This window comes from Gouania willdenowi, chromosome 7 (genome assembly GCF_900634775.1).
Source record: "Gouania willdenowi chromosome 7, fGouWil2.1, whole genome shotgun sequence".
In the NCBI taxonomy this organism is placed as follows: Eukaryota; Metazoa; Chordata; class Actinopteri; order Blenniiformes; family Gobiesocidae; genus Gouania; species Gouania willdenowi.
In genome coordinates this window covers 9,162,678-9,184,544 of record NC_041050.1, presented here as the reverse complement: position 1 = coordinate 9,184,544, position 21,867 = coordinate 9,162,678, and the positions used below count along the sequence as shown (strand labels likewise).

The window sequence follows — 21,867 nt, the reverse complement described above, 5'->3', positions numbered from 1 at the left end:
CTCCTTTTTTTTTTTTTTTTATCCCCTCCAGTATTCTTTTCTTTCTGCGGCTAAAAGACACAAAATTACAGATTTGTCCCCTGCGCCCATTAGCAAAAATGTCCCATTCACATGCAGGCTAAGTGTCACTGAAATGGATGCGACAGATCTTTGAATGAGCAGCTCTTTGCTCAAAGGACTGGCCCAGTATTTCACTTTATTCATCTTCCTTTGTTTGTCAGTCAGAACAGGATAATTCGGGGCTCTTTAATCCTTGCTCATGCACACACACACACACACAAGGACGCAAACCTTTAACGTCCATCGACCAACCCTGATTTGGTTGGTATTGATTCAGCAGAGCTTGATTCCCTGTGCGTTCAGTAGGGAAATAAATGCCCTTTTACTTTACCCTCTCCCAAAGACACCACATGATCCATACGACTAAAGCAATGCCATTACACCTGTGATTTAGACTCCCGAAGAACATCTTTTAGGATATAATTTAGAAAAGGTCACACCTGTTAGCGCTGTTTATAGTATTGTCGGCAGCTGTAATTGGACGAGAACAGAGTTTTTCTTTGTCGCGCTTATTGAAAACGTCTCCTCCGCTAAAAACAATTCCTCCGTCATCTTTCAAGCTGTCGCCATGGCTGAGCTCTAACAACCCTCTGGGATCATATTGCAAGCTTAGCTAATCAAACAGGCAGGTTCAGACTGATGCGTTATTGACCAGGTTCAGACGGGTCAGGAGTTGCAATCAAAGACCTTCACGCTGATTTGCTGTACAACCTTTTTTAAAAGAGCCTTTCTTTTAAAGTACTGTGGCCACTCGTCCAAAACAGACCGGACAACCTCCTCGTCATGCTATCGGCCAGAAAATAGTTAATTGTCACCTAAAAGGAGAACCATTTCCTAAAACCTGTAACTACACAACATAAGTAATAATTAATAGGGGTGTAACGAAATAGTTAACTCACGATATGATATGAAATACAATATAGGGCTCACGATACAAAATACTCACGAAAACATAAAAAAAATTCCCAGTGAAGAGAAACAAATGTCTAACAAATCTTTATTGATGAAAAACTATTTGACTGCAAAAGTTGGAGACAGTGTGTAGCAGTGTTTTGCTTCACAAAAAAACAATGAAATCTAATTTACACTGTATATAACATTTTCTTTAATATACGTTACTGGTACATTTTAAGTTCAAGCTGCATTTTAAACAGGCCAAAATGGATCCAAAATGCATATTTAGAGTAAAGTTGGTCAAATTAAGCAGTGTTATTATTTATGATGTTCTACATGATATATCATACAACACTCAATACATGTGCTTTAATATGGGAGATAGCCTACGCTTTAACATGGAGGGATACACTTTCTGGCAGTTGTAAATCACTCAGACAACAGGTAAGGATAGAATAAAAGTACCGTAATTTCCGAGCTATAAAGCACACTGTTTTATTGGCCGCATTACAATAATTTACCAATTTTCTAAGGAAAATCCACAGAAATGCCGCAGCCTAACATAGGTCGCACCCTATTGGCTGATGAAGGTGCCCTTCAGACATCTCGGCCAATCAGAACGGGCAGGTAGGTGAGCTGCTGTACTCAAGTTAGGTTTTATGGAAATTTCCGTGTTTCAACTAATACTTTTCCTTTACTACATGAAATCTCTTCCCTACTGCCTCACGTCTACATATCAGTCCATTTACAGCTTTTTATGGTCACTTTTTACTGGAACCAGACTAATACACCGCTTCGTCTGCTCATTTTACCGTGAACTACCGCTGACCGATTACAGCGAGTCGGACTCTGAGTCAGAATACGAACGCGATCACTTCTGACCAAGTGCAGCTTGTATCCAGGCTGATCTCCGCTCCGTCTGGAAGCGTCTTCATCAGCCTCAGAGTCCAGAGCACCGATCAGTCCTAAACAAACCTAACACGGTGATTTAACAACTTGATGCTGTTTATCCTTCTGTTACAAACTGGCTGACTTTGACTTCATCCACGTTGCTGCTGCTGCAGCGAGCGCTCGCTCACTCTCCCTCTGAGAGCATTTCTCTGTGTCGTTGCTATGATGACAGAACGAGTGATCAGAATGATTCAGTGCAAGAAAGAACGATTTAATGTTAACAATTTCATTGTTCCACCTGGTCTTATGTGACGGAGCTCAATTTTGTGACGGCATGAAGCTTATAAAACCGGGAAAAATCCACAATTTAGCCGCGTCATTGTTTAAGCCGCAGGATTCAAAGCGTGAGAAAAAAGTTGCGGCTTATAGTCTGGAAACTACGGTTATACATAAGAATTATAAGCATTTAAAAGTCCAACAACGTAGATTATGGCGTTAAAAGTCTCTAACAACATAACTCTGCCTCCGTAACTAAAAAACGCAAGTAAAATATGACTGGGAGATTGAGGTGAGAGAAGCTTTAAATAATAATTTTTCTAATTGACTTCTGACCACTTTGTTTTTAGACCCCAAACAGAACCAGGCTCAGAGGTGGCAGCCATCTGCTGGACTGGTCAGGGTTAGTGGACAGGAAGAAGAGATCAGAACAGGATATAGAGAAAGAATATCTGTGAATCACCAAACAAGAACTGTCAGCGCCAACGCTAGAATAACAAGGAAGGAAAGAGCGAGGAAGTGGACGTGGTGATGGATGAGAGACCAATGGAGAATAGAACAAATCTTTAAGAGCTCATAAAAGTTATCCAATCCACTTTTATTATGGCGATCAGAGAGCGTCGATATTAGACATCATCTGGATCAGTGATCCTGATGTTGGTACCATGGCCATTCAAAATTTAAAGCAGTGGTTCGCAAACATTTATGGCTCAAGTATCCTCTTTCTCTAACTTTTGAATCCAAGTACCCCTTATGTCCGACTAGAACGTTTTGCTCAGAAGTCTGTGAACAAATAACTTTAGAGCATAATGATGAAATGAATGAGTGATAACACGTTTTAAAGAATATTATTTTGTAAATAAGTGGTATTTAGTGCTTCCTGAATAGATTTATTTCAGTAGTTTTTAACATTTACGGTCAGATCCCGCCTGGTGTGGGACCAAGACTGACATTTGTATTTTCAGGTCATGTTCTAATCAAGATAATTTCTATCATCATTTTGTGTGTTTTTGATGTCATTTTGTGTGTTTTGTTGTTGTTTGTCTGATTTATTTATTATTCAATATATTTTTCTCTTGTTTTGTCTGTTTTTGTTCTCGTTTTTGTGTGTTGTTGGTATTATTTCAATTACTCTCTCTCGGTATGTGTGTTTTTGGTGTCGTGTGGTTATTCTTATGTCGTTTTGTATGGTTCCCTGTTTATCCCCATTAATAATGATACAGTAGGTCCAAATGTATGGGCACCCCAATTAATTTTGAAAAATCACGATGAAATTTAGCGCTAACGTATTAAAAGCCTTAAAAGCAAAGAGTGAAATGTTAAAATGAACTTAGATTAAAAACGTTTGTTTAACCAGAATAATTTGTTGTATTGTTCTTGATTGGGTTTGGTCTGTTTCGAGCAGTGATGGGCAATTTTATCACGGCGAGGGCCACAATAACTCAGGAGTTTCCCCCTAAGGCCACATTATCACCATTTAGAATAATGATATTACAGGAGTGATGAGTTAAATGTTAGGTCTGTGATTGGTGCATTAACGGAACCATCAAATTTAAAATTTGGATTAGGCATGGTCATGTCTCATTGTCAAACGATATCTTTTTTCCCCTTTTTTTTTTTAAATACTTCCAGACTTATTCTAGAGGAGCAGATGAATGCCGTTTATCATGATCTTAGCTCATAATTTTTTTTGTTCATTTTGGAAAGAATTCAGTGAGGAATCCGGCATGCAGTTTAGGTTAGTGCTATTCATGTTCGCCCAACAAACAGGAATCCGGCCGTGTGCGGTTCTTAGACGTTGGGTCAGTCAAACAGGAAACTCTGGAACCAATAAATGGTTCAAAGCTGAATACTGTATGTGTGTGAGACTCCCAGCCTGTGATAGTCAACCAGACCTCCTAATGATTTAGGAGAGTGTGTGCTGTGCAGATGAAAGATCACGACTTACTCCACCATATCAATCTGTGCAAATTTAGCTGACACGTACCACCATGAGGTTTGACTGTTTAACGCTCAGTTTGTGCTCAAAACCAGCTTTGTGGTCACTATTCCGTCAAATGCAGGAAAATATGTTTTGTCAATCAATTTAAAGTAATGATTGTGTTTAAAAGAAGTGTGTACTGTGTACGCCTGCATATGCGGAGTTTGCAAGGGGGTGCATTGCCCCCCTAGTGGTCAAAGGTTTTCATTACAGTGTTCCCAAATTCATTTGAAAAAATACAATTATGAATATCATTTGCATAATATACAAATTTGAAATCATAAAACACTATGACTGTGCAAAATATGTGTTGTTCTTTTAAAAATGCAAGTTATGTTTTTGGCGCTCGAGTCATGTGACTTGGTTCTTCTTCTGTTGCACAATTCTTCTTCACAATGTAAATAGTGAAGCGACACTGCGCCCAGCAGTTCATGTTCTGGTACTGCAGCAAAAATTAAGCAGAAAGTGGCCTGATTTTATTATGAATTTACAACATTAAACTAAAAATTAGGATTTTTAATGACACGGTCAGCATCACAGAGCTAAAAAGGTAAGAAGAAATCAGGGCAGGGCTGTTTTCTAGTTGTAAATTGGACGTTACATTATTCTTATTTTTTACAGTAGTTTTACTGTGTTTTGGACTAAATGCTGGAACTCATTGGATTTTTGAATGTTTTAGGAAGATTTTGAGACCACAAGCTTCTGATGGAATTTATGGATTCAGTAAGACATGGCATTGCTTTAAAAGTGAGCAGTGCTGGCTTGTTTATGTCGCGTGTGTTTGCTGTGATGGTTGTGTCTTAGAATGGTTTATAAGGTTAAAAACAGAAGATTAAAAGCTTTTAAACTTGTGTTATGCTGCTGTATTTGAGGAGCATTTATTACCTTTAGAGCGTTAATGAGTGAGAACATGCATTTTGACCCGTATTCGGGACGGTGGACTTTACGACGCGTCGACACAAATTTTTGCGTCAACATTATCAGTTATGTTACTAATAATTTTTGTATTATTGTATATGTTACACACGTTGTGGTTGGCCCGAACCTCGAGACGATCTATATATTTAATTCTATTTTTTCTTTTGCCGCCCCCCTGGCAACAATCTCAAACTATGTACGCCTGTAGTGCTGAGGCTTGCTGTCTGTTGCTGCACATGTTGCTTCATTTTGCTGCCTTATTAAAGACTGTGTGACTCCTGTAAATGAAATGCCCGAAGAGGCCAGTGTGCGTCCTTGTCTCTGGTTAGTCTACAGACACTGAGACTTTTTCTTCAGAGGACACTTAGGATGTAGGCATGGGCAGCTTTGACTATGGTTACAAGCTGTTTTGTTCTCGCTTCCATGCTAAGAAAGTTCTGGCTCAGCTGCACATGAAAAAAGAGCCTATCTGTAAAGCAGGTATGGGCAACTGGCGGCCCGGGGGCCACATGCGGCCCTTGGTCCAATTTTGTGAGGCACAAAAGTACGGTGGCTGCAAAAGATCACAACACAAAATAAAGAACCTCCTAAAACACAACAAAAAAGCCTTGAGAGCTCACAACACAACACAGAATGATGAACGCCACAACGCAACACAAAACGCTCACAAGACGAAACTGGACTGCTTTCGTGTAGTGTTGAGCTTTCGTGTTGTGTTGTGGGATTTGTATTTGTGTGTGATTTATTTTTGTGTTGCGTTGTGCCGTTGGTCATTCTGTGTTGTGCTGTGTTGTGGAGTTTGTATTTGTGTGCACTTTGCTTTTGTGTTGTGTTGTGCGATTCTTCAGCTTTTTGCGGTCACGTACAAAAGGGTTCCAAAAACCCACGAAATGTCTCCAAAAATAATTCAAAATTACAGCAGAATACAATATTAACACTTTCCGCTATTTCCCCTGGAGAACTTTTAGAAAAGCTTCCTAACTTCTCATTGGCTGTGCCAGAAGCCCTTTTCGCTCGGAAATATTTGCTTTGGACGCCAGCCGTGCCCAGCACACAACACAGGCAATTATGAAAGCTATTTAAACAGAAGAGATCTACTGACAGACGACGTCTCATTTGAGGGGATGAAGGAATCAGGAAATGGACCCTTCATTGATGTGCCGTTGGTATGGAAGGAGAATTCCTGTGGGCTTTCTGAGGCAATTTGCACATCTTGTGGGACTTTCTGTGTGGGATGAGAAACATTGAGTTTGTGTTGCCACTGCAGGCTGAGATTTTTAAAGGTCCTTGCACATTAGAGGGAAAGAGACAGAGAGAGTGTATAGAAAAAGTGAATGAAAATTTTCGGGGGGCTTGTTAAAGCTTTGCTTGTCTGTGGTTTATCTGCAAAGGTGCAGCTGTTGGTTACTGGTAATTTTCCTGCATTCATAGCTTCCTGTAGTTTTTCAAGATGTAGGTGAGATTGTGAGGGCGACATTAAGAGTTTAAAAACCATTGAATCAAAGCTTTACAGAAGCAACTTGCCAAAAAAAAGTCTTCACTTTGGCACACAGACATTAAATCAGAGGAGTTTGCTTCTCTTTGTGGCACAGCAACACATTTTCCATCAGCCTTGACAGACTTAAGACTTGGTTGTTAGTGGAAAAGGTCGTTTTTGTGATTGACTGAAAGAATGGGACACCAGACATGAGTCATAAAAGCTACCTGCCACTGAACCTCGGACAGAATCCTCAGGTTTCTGTCTCATCAGGTGTCCTTTCTTTGAGCCCTCACTATTATGTGCACTTGCGTGCGCTGCTTGTCTGTCTGTTGCTCTTGTAAATGCACGCCTGTGAAATGCTGGATGGAAAAAATCTAAAAGAAGAGAACCAAGTGAATTTCAATTTGTTACTGGGCTGAGAATTCCCCTGGAAGGAAACTTAATCTCGAGGCCTTCTCAGACTGGACAAATAGACAGTGAATTAGTTTTGGGATGACGGTTTATTAAAAGAAAAGAAAAAAAAAGCTTTGTATATACTCCAGATTATTAATGCATTATGCAGAGGGATGGATAAGGTTCCAGTGTTGTCAAATGGAAGGATTCAGAAGTCCAGTTCTCAAGGGAATTGCACAATATGGAGTGACATCTGAGGACGCACATGCTAGACTGAATTCAAGACTACACATTATCTGCTGTTTGCTTTGAAGATGATAACACATCTGTCCAATGCTGTGCGATATAACAATATATATCATAGTGCAATATAAAAACATCTACCGTACGATACAACCCTCTATCGTTTATATTGCAAATTTAATGGTCTTGGTCCCACTCTGTGGATAAAATATAATCGAGAAGGACTTTTGAAGAATATAACCTAACAAAACCTCTGCTATCATGCATGATCTTTGATGGAGCTTGTGAGTGTTTGTCCCCAAAACCTCTGTAATAGTGACTTCCCAACACATTTATGGTGTTTTTATGGACAGAAAGTTGTGGCAAAACAATGGTAGAGGTTTATTTTGGGCATTAGATTGAAATGTCTCGCAAAGTGAGGTGATCATTGGAAATTCCAGGAACAAACTGTCACAGTCCTCCTTGTCTGGTGAAGAAACACAAGAAATCACAGTAAAAATGAAGTAAAAACACTTCTATGCATCCATCTACGGGACTCTGCATCCCACAATGCAATGCCTGAACCCATTGTGACAATGTCAATAACAGTGTGTATCAAGTGTTGTAGAGGAGAAATTCAGTGTAAGCATCACAAGAAAATAAATAATGTAATATTTTAAACAATGCAACTTCCATATTAGAAACATTATTTCTTTGTTTCTCAGCCTGCAGTGAATGTTTAGTGGCAGGCATGAGATAACCATTAACACTATAAAGCAGTTTCCTGCATGAGCATTAGATAAAGCTGCTAGTGGTAACTAACTAACTAACTAACTATTATTCTTCATTAAGTTAAAAAAACCTTTTAAAATACTTTTTCCTTCTTCACTGGCACATGACTCATGTCCATATATAATAAAACACACCTTTAATCAGAGGTGAAGTACGTTACTGTAATTAAGTAACTTTTATGGGTACTTGTACTTTTTTGAGTATATTTCTAAATCAGTAATTTTACTTGTACTTAAGTACGTTTTAAAAGAAGTAAAGTAATTCCTTACATTTCTACACCCAACCATTACTGAGTAAATTATTTTTTTTTTTTGTTTTAAAATAATCAACAGACATTGCGAAACTACAAAATATGAAATGACCGGACAACAATCAAATGCATCACATCATAGCCGACCAATCAGATTAAACGTAATGCACCACACCAAAACAGCATTGAATCCTGGGTATTTTCTCCATTTTAGAGTTCATATATGTAGCTATACTTAGAGCCTGAGAATGTTTTTATTTTGAATATAATTTATTGGTGTTATTTTTTATTTTTTATTTTATACAGATGCATTTGTGGAAAATAAATGAAGTTATAATTTTGCAAGATTGAATCTCTTTCTTTTTAAGTTTATATATGAGATGCTAGGGAACTGTGGCAAGAAAGTAACTAGTAACTTTTGCCTTGATCACTATTTAATTGAGCTGCTTTTTACTTGTACTTGAGTATTTTATGTATGACTTACTTGTACTTGATTACAATTTCAATCAAGTAACAGTACTTCTATGTGAGTAGGATATATCAGTACTCTTTACACCTCAGCATTTTATTTTATTGTTCTTCTTCCGTTGAGTTTTGTTTAAATAAAGAACAACTGAAACACTTTAGCCTCCAGTCGACAAAGGCAAAACCAATACTAAACATTCACAACCCCTGAGCCTAAAATCTCATCCCTCCTTCTTTTCACCTCGTCCGCGTCGCTCCACCACCTCCCTCTCCCTGCATTCTTTCCATCATGGGGCTGACGGACACTCGTCATCAGCAGGTACTCTGATTCAGCTGGATCAGGTTTCCCTCCCTGTCAGGGGATTGTGCTGCATGTGCATTTTTATGGCTTAGTGCCGCACAGTTGGAGGTTTTCAGTGCAGCCCTGGTGTTCTGCCATGTCAGATAACCATTAGGGCCCAGACAACCTCCTCAGACAGCTTAAGACAAGCTCTTCTGGCTTTTCATATTAATCACATTTGGGGTTTTTCTCTTTCTTACAATACTGCACAGTTTTCAAGTGTTCTTAATACAAAGGACATAGGGTTACATTTTAGTTTTATTGTCCGTAATGTTGCTATTTCTTATCTGTTGATTTATAAACTTCTCTGTAAAGTGTGTTTTGGTATCTGGCTCCAAAGTGTTTGTTTGTTTCACAGATGTTTGATTGGACTCAAATGTCAGGAAATCAGAGCTCAAAGTCTGATTTCAGTTATGTTTCTTTCATACCCTTTCACTATGACGATAGATAACAAATTTACAATATTGAAAACAAATATACATAATTATCTTAAAAAGAATACAAATGCCACAACAAATTTAAAAAATGTTTTGTACAAATAGTAAAACACTTTTACTAATTGTATTGCTAAGTGTAAAAGTGTTTCCATATTTTCAAATTTGTGTTGACCTTTAGTAAAAATGTTTTTTTTTTTTTTTGGCATTTGTAAAAGTGTTTTGCTCAAAAATCTAAGTTTGATGTGGTATTTGTAAATGTGTTTTGCAGTTCTCAGCCACCGTAAACAATATTCCCATGTGAGGGGCTGGCATGAGCACCTTTACAAGCATCTCACCAGGCTTTTCCATCCTCTATCCAATTTCATCAGGAGACAACCACGGAAAATTGGGAACACACCACTAGAGATTCAGTTATAGAGATGGCTAACAAACTCACTAAATTACTCTTTTTTCAGTTTCTGGGAGTGCTTGGCCTCCTGTGTGTCCAGACCAGTGGTGGGACCAAAGAAAAAAAATCCAATTAACGAGAGACTTTGTAATTAATTCATCTCGATTAATCTAAATTAATCACAAAACAATATTTGACATGAGAAGCAACGTTTTTCCAATTTAAATGGATATTGGTATATTACCCAATCAATGAAAACAATAAATGAGCTTAAACAACAAAATTCACACTTCACTGTGCAATATATTTATTCCCATTGCTAGTATCATGCTCTCCTATTGTACATTTTATTTTATTTAATATTTTTACTAGCTCCTGTAAATATATTTATATACTTACCGTTTCTTATTGTTTTTATTTTATTTATTTTGTTATACCTGTACTCTTGCACCACCAGAGTTGTCCTTTAATTTTGTTGTACATTGTGTATGATGACAATAAAAGCATTCTATTCTATTCTATTCTATTCTATAATTGTGTCACTGCACAAACTTTCATGCTTTTCAGGATTTTTTGTAAACTTTCTAAAGCAAATTTGTTTTTGTTGTTTTAAAATAAAAAAACATCACTTAGTACAGAACATTCCAGAGAAGTGGAAACTGAACATGACTGAATTTTGTTTTGAAATTGTCAAACTCTGTCTTTCACAATTTGCACACAACTGGGCTTTTTTTTCCTTTCGGTGTTAGCAACAACTTCTCCTCAGGTTCTCCCGATTGTAGTAGGTGCATTAGTATTATGGGTATACCGGGAACTCGTGAAATGAGAAAAGTTCCACGCTGTTTGGATTGCAAAAAAAAAAAGAGCAATTAACTGCGTTATTTTTTCTTAATTAATTAATTGCAATTAACGCGTTGAAGTCTCAGCCCTAATCCTGACATAATGTTGACACGCTTACTTCCAATAAATTGCTCTGTCACACTTGTAAGCACTAAGCACACCTCTATTCCTCTCTGTTCACTCTTATCTATATAGTATCTGCATTGGGATGTTTCCCCCTAATATTCTGCCTACATGTCATTGCACTGACAGTAGATTTCACTCCTCTGCACAAACGTAGCATCACATTAAACCAACAGCACAACCAAAAAGGCCTCGCTCTCGTCCTTCTTCATCCTGTCTTTCCTAACCTTTTTTTCTTGTCTTTTCCTCCTCACTCAGGTGTAACACTGCCCTCTTTTTTATAATTAATTTTCTTTACACCTTTCACATTTAAAATTATCATTCCTTTGGAAGGTTTGGTGACTGTCACAATTATGCATTATAATACATTTACCGTTTCATTTTTTGCAAGGAACAAAACATGCATAGTTGTCATTGCGCTACAATGGAGTCTTACCCTGACTCCCTCTCCCCTGTTCCCTTCCCCCTCACCAAGTTGTAACACTGCCCTCTCTTTTTATATTCTACCTTTAATAAAGTTTGGCTTACCTTTCCTTATGGAGGGCTGGTGATGGTCACAATTATGCAATAAAATACATTAATGTATTTAATTGCAATAATAAAACATGCATTGCTGTCGCGTAAAGATTGCACTAGATATAGTGTTGGCCTTTGACAGCATGCGCAGACAAGGTGGAAAAAATCAAAACAAAGTAGAGTTATGTTGCCTATAATGACAAATCCAGACATGGTTGGGAAATAAAAAAGGCAGATAGTCACTTTACTTGTCATTGATCATAATATTGTGTTTGTTGGATGAGTAAAAAGGTGAAGAGAATTGTAGCGCATTGATTTATAGTGGAACTAAAAAACAAATTGTGAATTTATACTCACTTTATACATTTTTTTAAACACTAATTCAATACATGCTGTTTCAGGTACTGCTACATAACCCTGATGTAACCTTTTGTTCTCCTCCTTCTCCTTCTTCTGTGCACTTTTACGGCGGTTGAACCTTGTGTTCTGCCATGAATGTTTTTTTTAATAATGTTGTCTTGCTTGTGTCTCCTGGCAGATGTGGACGAGTGCTCGGAAGGCAACGGTGGATGCCAGCAAATTTGTGTCAACATGATGGGCAGCTACGAGTGTCGCTGCAGAGAAGGATTCCTCCTGAGTGACAACCAGCATACATGTATCCAGAGACCCAAAGGTTATTATTCACACCCTAACACACATTTCAGCTTATAGGAAGCGATGGAAACCCAGTCTTTCAGTGTGTACTGTGCACCCTTTTCACCTAAATGTGCATCATTAGAATCATTTTGGTGCATTTCTTTTCACATAACATTTTGATGTTTGTGTATTTTTAATTAGATAATGAGTTTCAATTGGGGTGTGATCAGCCCTAACAAGCCTTATTTGCATTTCAAGACTTTTTTGTGATTGAATTTTTTTTTTTGATTGAAAATAAAAATCTTTTTGAATGAATTTTTTTTATTGAAAATATTTTTTAGTATTTAAATTTTTTTTGATTGATTTGAAAAAAAATTTCATTGACATTTATTTTTTAGTTTTTTATTGAAATTATTTATTTTTTGATTGAATAATAAAGACACAAGTGTACTACTAATAATATGGCCCAAATACAAAAAAAAATACTTTAATTTAAAAAAACAAAAAAAAAAAAAAAAAACAACCTTTTCAATCCAAAAAAAAAAGGTTTCCTTCAATCGAAAACACATTTTCAGTTCAGTCAAAGATGAAAAAACATATTTAAACTATTAAATTATTTGGGTCTCAAATATTTTTTGCATTTAAACACTTTTTTTCTTTGATTGAATTTTTTTTTTAATTTTTTTTATTAAAGTGATATTTTTTTGATGGAAAAGTTTTTTTTGATTTTTTTTTTTTAATAGAATAATAAACACATAAATCTACCTCCATAGAACTGTAGATCTGCATTTATTTAAAGAGCTACACGTTCACTTCTTTGCTCATTCTCGAGCCCTATGTGATTGGTATTGGTATGTTTGAAAGAAGCCTTAAAAAACTCTTCTACCTATAAAAGCAAGGCGTGTGTGTGTGTGTGTGTGTGTGTGTGTGTGAGCGTGCGTGTGGAGCAAATATCTCACCGACGCGGTGCCAGTTCGACCTGAAACTCGGTCGACGGGTTCCAAATACCCCGAGTTTGTGTATCTGTTATTTTGGAGTAATTTGGTCATTTCAAAATGTTTATTTTAATTTTATTTCACTTCTGGACGGCCCCGAAATGAAACCTATTCAACTTTTGACCTCCGGGTGTGAGGGGGTGCTAGCACACCATCTTCACTGCACAGCTCAAGAGTAAGAGCAAGAGTCACGTGTGCGGCCAGAGCCAATCGCTGCACACACAGCCAAGCAGCTGTAAACACTCAAGCGATAGAGAAGGAGATAGTTTAGAACATTTGAAACCATCAGCCACTGGTGAGTCTTTTGCAGACAACTTTCAACGTTCAATTCTCCATTTGGAAAACTGCGGATTCTCTGTGGTGCCGTGCACGGAAGCTAAGCTCTGACCACTCGGTTCAAAGGTAAATTTTTTTTGTTTTTTTTAAAAAAAGACAGCCGAATTGTAGATAATACTTTAATTTACTTACTCACTCATGTAGTTCGTTTTGTTTTGCGCAGTTTTGTTACTTTTCGGATTGGCGCTACAATGTCTATGGAGTTTTGTTATCAGCGTCTCAAACATTGACGGAACACACAAGGTATTTATTTATTTGATGCGCGTTCACGGAGTCGGATGTAGACACACACACACACACACACACTATTTATAATAAAAATATACTAAATGAGTAAAATAAAACAAAAACAAAACAATATTTACACAAAAAATACACAAAATTATTCCAGAATCGCTACAATGGCAACAAAAACAATAATTATACAAATAATGCACTAAAACACAACAGAAAGATACAAAAATACACATAATGACTCCAAAAAACATACAATACAGAAAAATACACTAAACAAAAAAACATAAAAGTGAGTAAAACAAAAACAAACATTTATCATGCTCATATCCCGTAGAATTAAACCAGGAAAATTGCACCCACATTTTGCACCCGCAAATATACCCCTTATGCTCCCACAAAAATGCATACTTCCGACGGGCACTGTACTAGTTAAGGTATATTTTAGTACTTCATGTTACAAAGAGCTGCAGTGATGTATTAGCTACATTATACACTTTATCTGTCACTGAACTTTGGGTGAGTCTCTATGTCAGGGGTGTCCAATTCCGGTCCTCGAGGGCCACTATCCAGCATGTTTTAGATGTTTCCCTCATCCAATACACCTGATTCAAATGATCAACTCCTCATCCAGCTCTGCAGAAGCCTGATAACGATCCTAATCATTTGAATCAGGTGTGTTGGAAGAGGGTAACATCTAAAACATGCTGGATAGTGGCCCTCGAGGACCGGAATTGGACACCCCTGCTCTATGTGTTATTTATTTATTTATAATATTGTTTGATTAGGTGCCTTTTGACAGCACTCCCACCTAACTACAGTACACTATTTCTATTGCTGTTTTCGTGAATGCCCAGAATAATATAGCTCACAGCGGCAGGCGTTAGCAGAATACCAATTTTATTTTTCCCAGAGGAAATTTTGACCTGCATCTCAAACACATAAAGTTTGCAAATGCACACACAGTCACACATAAAACAGATGTCTTATTATAGAATATGCAAACATGTAGATATTCCAATGTGATTGCATTCTGCAAGGAAGAAAAAAACTGCGTTAAACACTTACTGATGCAACTCCATGTCATATAGCATACCTGAAGTGACTCCTACTCTGAGCCTTATTTAGACCAGTGGTTCTCAACCTCATCCTCTGTCTCAGACACATTCTGCTCTACATCACTTTAACTGTGAAAGAGCTGTTCCAAAACCTCATTGACAGTAAACCTTTTCCTAGAGCAGTGGTTCTCAACTATTTCAACCTGCGACAAGTTTGGTGTCATTTTAGTGAGCAGAACCTGGCTCAAATTGTTCAAAAAATATTCTGTTTCTTGAAAGCATCTGGTGACCCCTCCCAGTGTCTCACAACCCCAACTGGGGTCCTGACCCTACGGTTGAGAACCCCTGATTTAAACAATGCAATGAAGCGTAAAAACAGTTGTTGTTTTTTATCTGTTGTTTGATGCCACATGTTTTCTACTCACTCTTGCTTTTTCTGCTTTTATAAGGATCTGCATCTCTGTAGGGAATGCAAAGCAATCAGAGCTTAATCTGTTTATTACTTTCTGTTCATCCATTAATTTGGCCCTTTATTTTGCCCTTTGTCCTTAAATGTATTTGACGTTTTCTTTGTCATATCCAGTGAAATGAAAATCTTTGCTGGATCAGAGCTTGTATGCTGTTCAAAGTCGCTAGTGGTCATAACTAAATCAAGGGTGCCTTTGTTTGGTTTTCAGAATCTATGTTTATCTCACAATCAATATCTATTGCAGTCGTTCCCAAACTTTTTCTTTTGTGTTCTCTTTGAAGAATGAAAGCTATAACTTCTGGGAAAATATCATTTATCTCTTTTCAGCATTCAAATCAGATGAGTTCTGAGATTCCGTCACTACAAATGTTTGTTTGTTTTACAAAATGGGTTTACATTATCTTTCATTTAGCAGATATTTTCACTGGTTTGTACCGAAGCATCAAACCAAATGATCATTGTCAACACAGTAATTCCAGGAATAATTGTCCACCTGTCTACAGGCTTTTCCAGATCAAACCGGCTGCTCATTCCATCTTTTCTTTTTTCATTGTTTTTTTGTTTTCAGAACAGCTACAGCAGACACGATCCAAGGATCTCTGCGTCTTCCTCCCTTCTCTATGTTTTGAAAGACACGCTTGTGGTGGGAAGCATTAGATTGTGATGTTCCCAATATCCCTGGATATTGAAATGAGGATTTTAGAAGTCTTCATATGACATCAGTCTGGCCTAGTGAACTGTCAATGTTTGCATTTCATAAACGGCATGTTTTTTTGAGTGAGGTGAAAAGTGGGATCATGTGCTTCAAAGCCCCACTACTACATTGATGCTATCAAGAAAACAGACCTTGCCAAAACCTTTCCCAGTCTCTTTTTCATTTACTCTCTCTTTCATGATAAATACCCCCAGTTCCTGTTAGTCTTCCTTTTTTAATATTAATTTAGCGTTCATTGCTTCCAGATGAGATCCATTGGGCTGGAGAGATTAAAGCTACCATAAATCTTCTAAACTTCCTCCCTTCTTCAGATAGCTGCCCTGTCATTGTTTTAGTGTTTGTGAAAGACAAAAGACAGAGCAGACAGAACAAACTACTCATCTGCTTACCATTACTGCTCTCATTACAACATTTTGCGTCTGAAGGAAAAACGGGAGTGCTGAAAGAGGTGACTGTGTTGAGTTATTGGGCAACAACCCTACATTTACTTCAAATGCCACCCAATTCCCATGCGGGGAAAAAAATCTGCATAAGTAGCCAGGGTCGACGAAAAAAAAAGAAAATAGAAGGATTGATTTAATCTTGCTGTCAAATCAGTTAAAACTAAAGAGCAAAAACCCAAGGGGCAGTTTGCTCATACGCTTTATTGTTCTCATTAAAAACACATCAGCTTTCTATTTTTCCCCATTATTGGGTCAGGTGTTCCCTGGGCGACTTCTAGGAGCCTTCCTGGGGGAAAACTGACTGCTGGACTCTAGCTGAGTTTCCATAAACCTTGGAAATGCGCAAAATCTAAATAGCGCAATAAAAGCTGGTAATGGAAACACCTGAATTTCCCCCAAAAAAACCAACTCAAATATCGCTAAAACATTTTTACGCTTTCATAAGGAGGAATTTCAGACATTTTGATATTTAAATATGTCGCAAATGCGCTATGGAAACACTTTTTACGCAAATACACGTCACAGAACATGACGTACTTGGTCACATGACCACTTCTTTCCGAGAAAACATGACGCGGTATGTGTAGACAGAAGAGGAGACCAGGACATTTTTTAGCATTAGAAGGAAGACGGATAGTTATAAGGAGGTTTGGAGTGGTCATCTTCCTGCAGCGAAGTCTCGCGGGATGAGATTTCACAGGAGTTACGAGGCTCTTGCCCAAAACAACCTTCAATGAAAACATGTTCAAAGCGCAATTATACTTTGTCGACATTTAGAAATATTGCTTTTATTTTTAAAAAAACATCTGTTATGGAAACCCAGCTACTGCTGAGCCCAGTGCTGCTAGTCTGTTTCCCCATGCTGGTAGTGAGCTCTTGCTAGCAGTGAGCCGGTGCCAATTAGGCAGCAGGGATCTGCAAGGCTGCAAGCTAATGACAAGGCTGCTGCCGGCCTGGCTCTTATTAGAAATGCCCCTGTGCCCTCCAGCAGGAATAACTTTGGTCAAATGAAGGCTCAGTCATTTCTGCTGGGCCAAAATGTAACAGTTCATTTATTTTCTCCAAACATTACCTCTGGTCAAAAAAAAAAATGAAGCTTCTCAAAAGGCCAGCCATAGGTTGATAGGAATGCCTTTAGGGTCAAGGAGGGTTCTCCTTGCTTTGAGTTTGATTTATTATCTCTTTTATAGGAGAGGATGACAGGGAAGTATGTGCGTGAGACGGGATCCAGCACATTGGAATTCAGGAATTTCAGACTCAGTCGGCTTACACATCCATAATTTTTAGTTTTGTGCATGACTGGATAACCATAAGTAGAATTGAAACTATGCACTATACACAATTGCATACATCTCACGTATAAACTTAAAAAGGAAGAGACAAAATTTTATACAATTGGAACTTGATTTATTTTCCACAAAGGCTGTATAAAATAAAATGTTTGTGAAAATGTACAATTCTTTTTTTAAAATAAAATGATACCAATTAATTCAATTTAAAAAAAAGTCTCAGGCTCCAAGTATAGCTAAATGTAGGAACTCTAAAACAACATTGGGTAACAACATCATGTGTAGAAACCCCAAAGTCTATGAGTATGGTAATGCTGCCTTTTCTACAATTATTTTTTTTTTAGATAAGATTAAAAAAAATATCATGCACTAATGATAGATACATTTATGAACACTAAAACTGAGAAAATAACTGGCATTCAATGCTGTTTTGGCGCCGTTCATTATGCTTAATCTGATTGGTCGGCTGTGATGCGATGCATTAGTTTCACAATGTCTGTTGGTCATTTTAAAACTAAAAATTATAGTCAACTCAGTAATGGTTGGGTGTAGAAATGTAACAAATTACTTTACTTCTTTTAAAACATACTTAAGTACAAGTTAAATTACAGATTTAGAAATATACTAAAAAAAAAAAGTACAAGTACTCATAAAAGCAACTCAATTACAGTAACGTGAGTACTGGCATTCAGTCTATTAAACCTTATGTCATTATATAGGATGACTCTATCCTTGTGTAGTATTCAGTGTACGACTGTTAAGTAGTGTATAAATAAAGCAGGACTGTGTTTGGACATCATGTTTTGGATTAGCTCCACCATTGCTGTCAATCAACATCGGTTTAAAAATAAATACATAAAAAAATGCTATAAAGCAAAATTGAGTCTGAGTTTACATTACTCTGTTGATTACGGCAAGTGTGTAAAGCACAGCAGGGAAAACTTTGATGATGTGAGCCCAGAGGCTTTGTTGTCACCTCTGTGTGCTGCAGGAATCCTCAGCGAGCAGCCAGGCCGGAGTTAAGTGAACAATCAGAAACAGATGATCACAAAACAACAGCTCGAAGAAAAGTCTGTCACACAATATGCAATGTACGGTACCAACCCAGAAAGGAAATGGCACCTCAAAATCTATTGTTTCTTCCTGACTACTAGCTTAATTTGGATACACATATTTTTCCTCCTCTGAACTGAAGAACTTTTCATTCTGGGAAATATTTACTTTTCCAGCAAAAAGCACTTACAAAGTTTACAACTTTTAATCGAATTCTCAAAGGGGGCTTTTCATGCAACCAGTGACTCCCACACACACACACACACACACACAAATATTTGCATGTAGAAGCTACGTTAGGATGTTTAAATACCAATTGTGGGTTTCCGGTTTAATGTTTGCTGGGCTGGTTTTCAGCAGAATGTAGAATAGCCATAAACCATTTCCTAAAGCAGTGTTTCTGAAATTGGGGTACGTGTACCCCTAGGAGTATGCGATGGCACTACAGGGTGTACTTGAAAGAGAGAGGAAAATTAAGAAATAATGAGGTTTATCATGTTCATTTTTAGTTATAAATGATAAACATAATAATGATGATGGAAATTATCTTGATTAGAACATGAACTAAAAACACAAGGGTCAGTCTTCGTCCTGCACAAGGCGTAATGACCAAGAATGATAAATACTATAGAAATAAACCTATTTAGGAGGCACTAAATACAGTTTAAATTCACTTGTTTAAAAAATGAGATTCTTTCAAACGTGTGTTATCACTCATTAATTCTATCATTATGCTCTATAGTTGTGTTTTCATCCTGAGCAAAATGTTATTGTGGGACAATGGGGTTGCTTGTATTCAGAGAAATTATAATAATAATAAACTTTATTTCGATAGCATAGAAAATAAAATATATTATGTTTTGTTCAGAGATTAAAATAGTTCAAAAACATAAAAACAAGTTAGAAGTTACTAAAAATCAGGGAAGGCTCTCTGATAAAAGTAGGTTTTAAGAATTGATTTGAAAATTGTCACAGACTCAGCAGACTTGATCTCCTTGAAATAGAATAAAGAGAAAAGGGGTACTTGAGCCAAATGAGTTTGAGAACCACTGTTCTAAAGAACATCATGTTTAGAGATTAGTTGGCTTTGCTTCAAGAAAATGATTCATGAGACATGAAATAAAGGTAAAGATGTAATATGTACAATACATTAAATCCTGATTCAAGCAAACTGCTCGACTGGTAAATGTTGGCATTATTAGTTTTTATGACTACAGACGTTAAAAGATAATATAGCAGTTAGTGTTTGTGAAAGGACATTTTATAAGCCTTTATATAAGCCCATGTGGCAGCCTCATTGTGCAGCAGCCAGTTTGGTTGTTCCGTGTTCCACTGGTGGCTCTCACTGGGCCAGCCTTGCCTGCCTGTCTGTGCATTGGCCACAGAACTGTTTTTACAAGTGCAGAAGTCGCTGCTCCATTGCTCTGCAGCCCATCCGTATAACCAGGCTCTTTTCCTATTCTGGGGGAGCGGAGCAAAGGCTTCTTCATGTGAAACACCTTGTGTCTTTGTTGCCTTTTTGCATTGCTCTTGTGCCCCCCCCCCCCCCCCCCCCCTTTTTTTTTGTTAATGTTTTTCTTCTTTAACTTTCTTTTTTTTTTTTTTTTTTTTTGCTTTAAAATCCCATGTTTTCACTTCTTCCTTTCACCCCACTTTGTTTAACAAAAATACTGTATACGTCAGTAAGTGTGGCTTCAGTTTGCTCTGTTCCTCATTGGAGATGGGAATCTGCTTTGCTCTTTCATATGTTGAAGGTATGGGCGTCGGATTGGGGGGGGGGGGGGGGGGCTTTTTTTAGGCAATATATTATTTCGATTGTAATTAACTACATGCACACTCATGCATTTAAATGCTAGAACATTCCATTGCACATCAAATCTTCAGTGGAAATAAAAGTATTTAAAAAAATGATTTTGAAGACTACATTTTGTTGCTGCCACCACCAAGTCTTAAGTAGGTGGCCAGAGTGTTCTACTCATTCTATATATAACTTTTATTAACCAGATAAATATAGCAATATGATTAATATACTTTTACTAGCTTCACATTAAAAAGGGGTTTATTAGCAACCTTTCCAAGCCAATAGATTTCAGTTTCAGGCACAGCAGCAGAATATATATATATATATGTATATAATTTTTTGAATTTATTATTATTCACCTCGCCCCACCCTCCCCCCCCCCCAAAAAAAAGCAAGTAAAAATATCAGTCGCTACTAAATTGTAGCAAGTATGTCACAAACACAATATTCAGATTTATAAAATACAGGCAATGGATACGGAGTCTTTAAGTTATTGTGATTAAAAAAAAGCTTATATAATAAAGCGAGAAAGTTTCCGGGTGGGAAAAAAAGTGTACATAACTTACAATAGGGACCCAACAAGATGGTTTGTACCCAGGGGCCAAATATTGGTGCTGTGCCCCATCTCTAAACCAGTCTGCCCAGTTGGCTGATGCTGGCTGCGACTGCCCCAGTTAAGTTTGTTGATGCACTCTTTGCTGCCAAAGTTCCAACCAAATGGCTTGACTGATCTCTGCAGAGGCAGATGCGTCCTTTGCGCTCTGCTCTGTTTTTTTTTTATCTTCCTATCAAACAGAGCTTGTTTTCTAGATGTGTCGTGTGTTGTTGTCTGTGCTGTTGGGAGGTTGGGGGCTCCTCTGGGACTCTGCATCAAGGTGACCTTGATAGAACCAGCGGATGAGTGAAGCCGAGGGTAATGCGTCCTCTGCAGGTGCTGCACAACTGACAAATAGACAGATGGTTACAAATACTTATGCACATGCCCATTATTATTTTTTCATTGAATGTACACATAAATTAATATTGCAGAGACTAAAAGGAAAACTAGATTACTACCATATTTAGGGCTTGTTATATAAGGGTTTTTAAAATGGTTTATCAAAGATGTCAAACTCATTCTCACTCAGGGGTCTTAACCAGTGGTAGGGTAACACGCCCCACCCATTTTGCGTACTGTCTTGGCGACTTACGCAGCCCATCTACACCAAGTATCTTTCCCCCAGGAAAGTCTACCAATGTCTTGTTCAGATCATAGAGGTTAATACAAAACCACAATATATTTCAACTCAAATATCTAAACGCACTCTTTCTAAAAATAAAGAAAATCACGCGTCTCAGTATGTAAGGCACAGGCAACATCCAGCCAATAAGTGACAGATATCAGTCCCTGCAGGATCACTTCACTCCAAATTCCTTAATTTTGTGTAATTTTTAAGGGAATCTTTTTTGAATTGTTCATGAGAATTTGCAGAATTTTTGAAAAGATTTGGAGTTCTTCCACAATTTGCGATTAAAACATGATTGCAGTCATGTGATAAAAGCACTGGAAAAATGTGATCCCCTGCTAATATC

General features: G+C 37.5%; 1 protein-coding gene across 2 annotated transcripts in view; it reads left to right on the top strand.

The window, feature by feature from the left end:
- Positions 1–21,867, top strand: part of scube3 (signal peptide, CUB domain, EGF-like 3) — a 135,287-nt gene that overhangs the window by 49,155 nt on the left and 64,265 nt on the right. For both annotated transcript variants that reach the window (XM_028452530.1, XM_028452529.1), the window contains exon 4: positions 11,805–11,939. In XM_028452530.1, the coding sequence (XP_028308331.1) occupies positions 11,805–11,939 (135 nt within the window). The remainder of the gene's footprint in view (positions 1–11,804; positions 11,940–21,867) is intronic.